The 7,877-nt window shown below is 44.8% G+C and overlaps 1 protein-coding gene across 1 annotated transcript in view; it reads right to left on the bottom strand.

The window, feature by feature from the left end:
- Positions 1-303: 303 nt before the first annotated feature.
- Positions 304-7,877, bottom strand: part of LOC129707640 (uncharacterized) — a 95,275-nt gene continuing 87,701 nt past the window's right edge. The window contains exons 19-20 of the mRNA XM_055652777.1: positions 4,147-4,269; positions 304-516 (exon numbers count right to left, since the gene is read on the bottom strand). Of these exons, the coding sequence (XP_055508752.1) occupies positions 441-516; positions 4,147-4,269 (199 nt within the window). The 3' untranslated portion in view covers positions 304-440. The remainder of the gene's footprint in view (positions 517-4,146; positions 4,270-7,877) is intronic.

The raw sequence follows: 7,877 nt of genomic DNA, 5'->3' as shown, positions 1-7,877 counted from the left end.
GGGAGAGGCAAGCTGGAAGCTATTTGATAACTCAGAGATTAAGCATAGTTGCAATTCAGATCAGTGAGACCCTTCGTTGCCACTAGATTTTAAAATGTATTTTTCGGCCAAGTTTTAACTGGGTAACTTGGAGAAGAATGCAGCCATAAACTGGGGTCTCAGATATCCCGGGAACTGAGCCAAAGGAAATCATAAAATCACAGACATGCACAAAATGGCCACTAGTGTGTCCGCTGTATTTATGTGAAAGAGTGCTGGAGCAACACAAAATGATTGAGATGGTCACACCTGACAAAGTAGCGCAGTGATTTTAGTTTTATCGTGAAAGTGCTACGGAAATTACACTGCAAAGTCAAACTCGAGCTGCAGGCAGCGAGCCAGGTTACTGCTGGGGTTCACGGAGCAGTCTTCCACTATACAGCCCGTGGTCCAGGAGCAGTTTACTGCGTGCTTTCATTGCAGCAGCCTCTTCCCTGGGCCAAGCTAAAGGAGATGAAATCCTCGACGGTCACAGCTCTGGAAGAGAAAAGAAAGGATTGCTTCTTACTCGAAACCCAGCCATGGTTGTTTTTACAATTGATAGACATAAAATGCTGGAGTAGCTCAACGGGCCAGACAGCATCTCTGGAGAAAAGGGTCTCAACCTGAAACAGTTCAGGTTGAGACCCTTCACCGTGAAGGGTCTGATAAAGGGTCTTGACCCAGAACGTCACCTATACCTTTTTTCCAGAGACAATAGACAATAGGTGCAGGAGTTGGCCATTCGGCCCATTCAAGCCAGCACCTCAATTCACTGTGATCAAGGCTGATCATCCACAATCAGTACCTCGTTCCTGCCTTCTCCCCGTATCTCCTGACTCCGCTTTCTTTAAGAGATCTATCTAACTCTCTCTTGAAAGCATCCAGAGAATTGGCCTCCACTGCCTTCTGAGGCAGAGAATTCTACAGATACACAACTTTCTGGGTTAAAATGTTTTTCCTCATCTCCGTCCTAAATGACCTGCCCCTTATTTTTAAACTGTGGCTCCTGGTTCTGGACTCCCTCAACATCAGGAACATGTTTCCTGCCTCTAGCGCGTCCAATCCATTAATAATCTTATATGTTTCAATAAGATCCCCTCTCAGCCTTCTAAATTCCAGAGTGTACAAGCCCAGTCACTCCATTCTATCAATATATGACAGTCCCGCCATCCCTGGAATTAACCTCGTGAACCTATGCTGCATGCCCTCAATAGCAAGAATGTCCTTCCTCAAATTTGGTGACCAAAACTGCACACAATATTCCAGGTGTGGTCTCACTGGGGCCCTGTAAAACTGCAGAAGGATCTCTTTGCTAGTCTACTCAACTCCTCTTGTTATGAAGGCCAACATGCCATTTGCTTTCTTCACTGCCTGCTGTACCTGCATGCTTACTTTCATTGACTGATGAACATGGACCCCCAGATCTCTTTGTACTTCTCCTTTTCCCACCTTTCAATAATCTGCCTTCCTGCTTTTGCCACCAAAGTGGATAACCTCACATTTATCCACATTAAACTGCATCTGCCATGCATCCGCCCACTCACCCAACCTGTCCAAGTCACCCTGCATCCTCATAGCATTTCCCTCACAGTTCACACTGCCTGACCCGCTGAATTACTCCAGCATTTTGTGTCTGTCTTTGGTGCAAACCAGCACATACGGTTCCTTGGTACACACATGGTTGTTTTTGCCCTCCTCCCATTGACTCGGTGAGCAGCAGAGGGTACAATCATGGCTGGTGGTTACCCTACAGGAGGCTGCCCATTCCTCAGTGTACTTTGGTGACAGATCGGGAAGCAAGTTAGGTTTATGAAGCTTCCTACCTCCGCGCTTCCACATGCAAACACCATCAGTTCAGTTTCCGTTCAGTTCAGTTTAGTGTCACGTGTACCGAGGTACAGTGAAAAACTTCTTATTGCGGAAAGACAATGCATGATTACAGTCGAGCCATTTATGGTGTATATAGAGGAAGATCATAGTTAAAGTAAAAGATGTTGCTGTTTAAGAGTGTGGAGCGATTGTAATATGTGACCGTAGATCTGCTTCTGTGGCTAGCACGTAAATAGTCACCTGGGTCGGGGGCCATCTTGGAAGCAACCACCTTGCTCGGGCAGCACTATGACCTGTGGAACCTGCCACTCCCATCTTTACAGCCGCTGACTGAGCTGTTTGTGGACAAGCTCCACTCCAGCACCATTTCACACAGAGAGTGGTGAATCTGTGGAACTCTCTGCCACAGAGGGTAGTTGAGGCCAGTTCATTGGCTATATTTAAGAGGGAGTTAGATGTGGCCCTTGTGGCTAAAGGGATCCGGGGGTATGGAGAGAAGGCAGGTACAGGATACTGAGTTGGATGATCAGCCATGATCATATTGAATGGCGGTGCAGGCTCGAAGGGCCGAATGGCCTACTCCTGCACCTATTTTCTATGTTTCTATGTTTCTATGTGTGAGGCTTGCTTGGTGACTAAAGCATTAGATCGTTGTGAGGTTCCCACAAGGGTCTTGTAATTGGAAGGGCGGTGGGTGAACTGAGGGGTGGGCTGGGCGATTGTTCCGATTACCCTTGTGAGGCCTGGATACACATTCCTCTGTGGCTTCAGTCAAAACCACCAGGAACATATAAACCACGGAAAAAAGGCTGAGGTTTTTTTTAGACACACAATTATAGAGAGGGAAAGATCCATGGAGACTTGACTTGGGCTGGGAAACTACTGCTCTGAGAAGGGTTTGAGATACTGTGATTACTTGGAGTGCAACGGGAAAATGCTGGAATTTTGCTAACTTTTTTAAATGTTTTTTTATAGCACTGTTGCTTGGAAAAGAATGTAGTCATCCATAATCTGGTGTCTCGGTAATTCCAGGAAACCCAGCCGATGGAAATCATAAAATCACATGCATGTGTGATCTACACGTGAGAAATGGAACTAATGGGTCCAGTTTAAATGCCATTGTATTTACGTGAAAGATTGTTAGAGCAATGCATTGAGATAGTCACGACTGCAGACATGTTCACCGAAAAACAACGGAGTCTTTGCAAGATAATTGGAAGAGTATTGTGAAATTATCTTACTATCTAAATGGTGTCAAGTTGGGAAAAGGGGAAGTGCAACGGGATCTGGGGGTCCTTGTACATCAGTCTATGAAAGTAAGCATGCAGGTACAGCAGGCAGTGAAGAAAGGGAATGGCATGTTGGCCTTTATAACAAGAGGAATCGAATATAGGAGCAAAGAGATCCTTCTGCAGTCGTACAGGGCCCTAGTGAGACCACACCTGGAGTATTGTGTGCAGTTTTGGTCCCCTAATTTGAGGAAGGATATTCTTGCTATTGAGGGAGTGCAGCGTAGGTTTACATGGTTAATTCCCGGGATGGCGGGACTGTCATATACTGAGAGAATGGAGCAGCTGGGCTTGTACACTCTGGAGTTTAGAAGGATGAGAGGGGATCTCATTGAAACATATAAGATTGTTAAGGGCTCGGACACACTAGAGGCAGGAAACATGTTCCTGATGTTGGGGGAGTCCAGAACCAGGGTCCACAGTTTAAGAATAAGGATTAAGCCATTTAGAACGGAGACGAGGAAACACTTTTTCTCACAGAGAGTGGTGAGTCTGTGGAATTCTCTGCCTCAGAGGGCAGTGGAGGCAGGTTCTCTGGATGCTTTCAAGAGAGAGCTAGATAGAGCTCTTAAAAATAGCGGAGTCAGGGGATATGGGGAGAAGGAAACCAGAGATATGGAAGGGTACAAAGACCATGTAAGGTCTGAAAAGGAAAGATCAAAGCAGATGATGATCAGGGAAATGGATAGTACGGGTTTGAAGGGACATTGGCCAAACGCAGGCAGGTGGAGCTAGTGTAGCTGGGACATGTTGGCCTATGTGGGTAGGTAGGGCTGAAGGGCCTGCTTCCATGCTGTATCACTCTATGACTATGAAATATACAAAGGTTCATTGTTGGCTGAGGGGAAGGTGACAAATAGGCATACAGACAGTAAAATTAACCTGGAGGACAGTGAACGAGTCGGCGGACTAGGGAGAAACATAGAAAATAGGTGCAGGAGTAGGCCATTCGGCCCTTCGAGCCTGCTACCTGGCTTTGTGCTCGGGGACGTTAGATCTTTCTCACCTGTCAGCCTCGTGAATGGCGCATGTGCCTGGGTGGACGAAGGTCTCAGATTTGGGTCTCAAACGACGGTCCATCCAGAAATCTTTGTCCTGCTCCATACTGGCCAGCGAGGAATTAAATTCACTGAGGAAAGTAGACGAGCTTTTCAATTGTTTGATTCAATTCAGCAATAGTTAAAATCGAGCTGGCAAACATTATGTTACAAACAATACTCAAACTCCCTTCCGAACGTTAAGATCAATTGAATACAAGAAGAGTGGACCAGTGGCGCAGCGGTAGAGTTGCTGCCTTGCAGCGTCAGAGACCCGGGTTCGATCCTGACTACGGGTGCTGTCTGTACGGAGTTTGTACGTTCTCCCCGTGACTGTGTGGGGTTTTTTTTCCGGTTGCTCCGATTTCCTCCCACACTCCAACGATGTACAGATTTGTAGGTTAATTGGCTGTGGTAAAGATTGTAAATTGAGTATAGGAGCAGGGAGGTTCTACTGCAGTTGTACAGGGTATTGGTGAGACCACACCTGGAGTATTGTGTACAGTTTTGGTCTCCAAATCTGAGGAAATACATTATTGCCATAGAGGGAGTGCAGAGAAGGTTCACCAGACTGATTCCTGGGATGTCAGGACTTTCATATGAAGAAAGACTGGATAGACTTGGCTTGTACACGCTAGAATTTAGAAGATTGAGGGGGGATCTTATAGAAACTTACAAAATTCTTAAGGGGTTGGACAGGCTAGATGCAGGAAGATTGTTCCCGATGTTGGGGAAGTCCAGGACAAGGGGTCACAGTTTAAGGATAAAGGGGAAATCCTTTAGGACCGAGATGAGAAAAACATTTTTCACACAGTGGTGAATCTCTGGAACTCTCTGCCACAGAAGGCAGTTGAGGCCAGTTAATTGGCTATATTTAAGAGGGAGTTAGATGTGACCCTTGTGGCTAAGGGGATCAGGGGGTATGGAGAGAAGGCAGGTACAGGATACTGAGTTGGATGATCAGCCATGATCATATTGAATGGCGGTGCAGGCTCGAAGGACCGAATGGCCTACTCCTGCACCTATTTTCTATGTTTCTATGTTTCTATGTCCCTAGTGTTAGTGTGCAGGGATCGCTGGTTGGAATCGACTTGATTGGCCAAAGGTCCTGTTTCCCTGCTGCATCTCTAAACCAAACTCAACTGAATTAAACTAAAAATTAAGTTAAGGTTTGGGGCCTGATTTTCCGCTCTGTGTTCTCGGTGCCCAAATAACTAAAATCAAATGATTTAAAGAACTAGAAGCAAAGTTTTGATTTCATTAATGACAAATAATGTATTTCAGACTCAGCACTGGCAGTTTCAGTTGTCTTTCGTTCCTCTAAATAGTCTCTGGATTATTACTTTACTATTAGTTCCACCTCGTCTTTCTACAAACTCCTCTCAGAAGCCTCCAGGCTTTTGTAAGTGTTGTTTTTGGCATGATGCGCTGCATTACTATCGAGATTCATATCACTAATAGCCAGGGTACTGCTACTTTTAAGAATAGTTGTCAGTTGTACAGGTGCAATATTGAGGGCCCTGCCAAAGAACTGCCAAAGTAACTTTTCCCTTCATATTCCGAGCCAAAACATTCTCAATTGGTTTAAGTTGTGCAGTACAGCGCAGTGGGGCAAGGCTTCTGACCCAAGGGCTCAAGTCAGAAAAGTTTCACATGACACAAAAGAACAAGGGCCACAGAAACCATGAGGGCGGTCACGGTGGCGCACGGCCAGTCACGGTGGCGCAGCGGTAGAGTTGCTGCCTTACAGCGAATGCAACGCCAGGTTCGATCCCGTTTCGGTTCGGTGCTGTCTGTACGGAGTTTGTGCGTTCTCCCCGTGACCTGCGTGGGTTTTCCCATAGATCTTCGGTTTCCTCCCACACTCCAAAGACGTACAGGTTTGTAGGTTAATTGGCTTGTTGTAAATGTAAACATTGCCCCTAGTGGGTGTAGGATAGTGTTAATGTGCGGGGAAGGGCCTGTGTCCGCGCTGTATCTCTAATCTAAAAATCCAGTTTAAACTGTTCTAGACTCGTTGATGAGGCATCTCAGGCTTCCAGACTGAATTCAATGGCTGTAATCAACTTTGATTCATTAAAACCAATTAACACATGAAATCTTATTTAACAAGATAATGACACTAAACCAATCATACCCGCAGAGACCGTTCCCTCCGCAACTCCCTGGTCAACTCGTCCCTTCCCAGCAAAACACCCCCTCCCCCAGGTACTTTCCCCTGCAACCGCAGGATATGCAACACCTGTCCCTTTACCTCCCCCCTTCACTACAACCAAGAACTCCGACAGTTTTTTCAGGTGAAGCAGTGGTTCACTTGCACCTCCTCCAACCACATCTACTGTATCCGCTGTTCCAGATGTCAACTTCTCTACATTGGCGAGACCAAGCGCAGGCTCGGCGATCGTTTCGCTGAACACTTCCGCTCAGTCCGCCTTAACCTACCTGATCTCCTGGTTGCTCAGCACTTTAACTCCCCCTCCCATTCCCAATCTGTAGGTATGTTGCAAAACTTACCTTCAGCGGCACTGTAATTCTGCCACTGGCCGTGTGCGCGATTTTGGCGCCTTTGAGGGGGGGGGGGGGGGATAAAACGGGTTTTTTTCCCGACCTGGTCCTGAATTATATTTTGTTGGAGTGCAAGATTTTGCTAAAGAATCGTTCCTACGGCCGTTCTGTGTGTTTATAAAAAAATTCACCCGACAAGTTAATCGCTGGAATGATTTTAAAAGCAGCTTCTGAAGCCGTCAATGCCGACAACTGGGGTTTTATGGAAGACCAGGTAAAAGAAAGTAGTTTCTTTTTATGTATAAAAGTGTTTCTTAAGATGTATTTAATTCACATTTTAAATTGCGAAACGGTGATTTCCCCCACCGAAGAACCGGCAATGTATTTGCTGCAGATATGGGGGTATAAATTCACCGCAGCCTCAACGTTCTAAATGGTCCCGTTCCAGAAAATCACACTCGCAAACTGAGTTAAATGGCCATTAATTTACAGGTATTAAACATTAAATTCCTTCCATTTGGCCTTTAAACCCATGACAATGAGATTTTAAAATTATGTTATATTCTGAATTCTTGTGTGAATGTTATTTGGACACTTAGGCTATTTAAAAATGTTAATCTATTCTTAAGAAATGGATAGGTGTTTAGATCTAGTAATTGAATTTTGCAATTAGCTACAATTAGGTAACTAACTAATTATATGCTTTAATTTCAAGTCATCTAAGTAAGATTGTTTCATATTTGTTTCAGAATGATTCAATCTATAATAACTGAAAATTTATTTCAGTTCTCTTAAATTTTAAGAAAGTTATCGGCCTTTGAATGTTCTTGGTCACAGCTTTTGTGTTAAGTCAATGCAAAAGCAATAGGGAACAAGAAGCCAATTTCCAAGTATGAAAATGGCCATAACTTTTTTAATACTGAAGATATGAAAGTGAATTAGGTGTCAAATTAAACTTCTTTTTATGCTTTATCTGATGGGATAAATTAAAGACTTAATTTTTTAAATTTCAACATTTTGTAACATTGCTACAATCTGACCTTTCTGTCCTGGGCCTCCTCCATTGTCAGAGTGGCCCAGCTCAAATTGGAGGAACAGCACCTCATATTTTGCTTGGGCAGCTTACACCCCAGCCATATGAACATTGACCTCTAACTTCAAATAGCCCTTGCTTTTCCTCACTCTCCTTCTCCTC

This window comes from Leucoraja erinacea, chromosome 22 (genome assembly GCF_028641065.1).
Source record: "Leucoraja erinacea ecotype New England chromosome 22, Leri_hhj_1, whole genome shotgun sequence".
Lineage (NCBI taxonomy): Eukaryota > Metazoa > Chordata > Chondrichthyes > Rajiformes > Rajidae > Leucoraja > Leucoraja erinaceus.
Note: the sequence above shows the minus strand (reverse complement) of the source record. Positions and strands in the feature narration are given on the sequence as shown.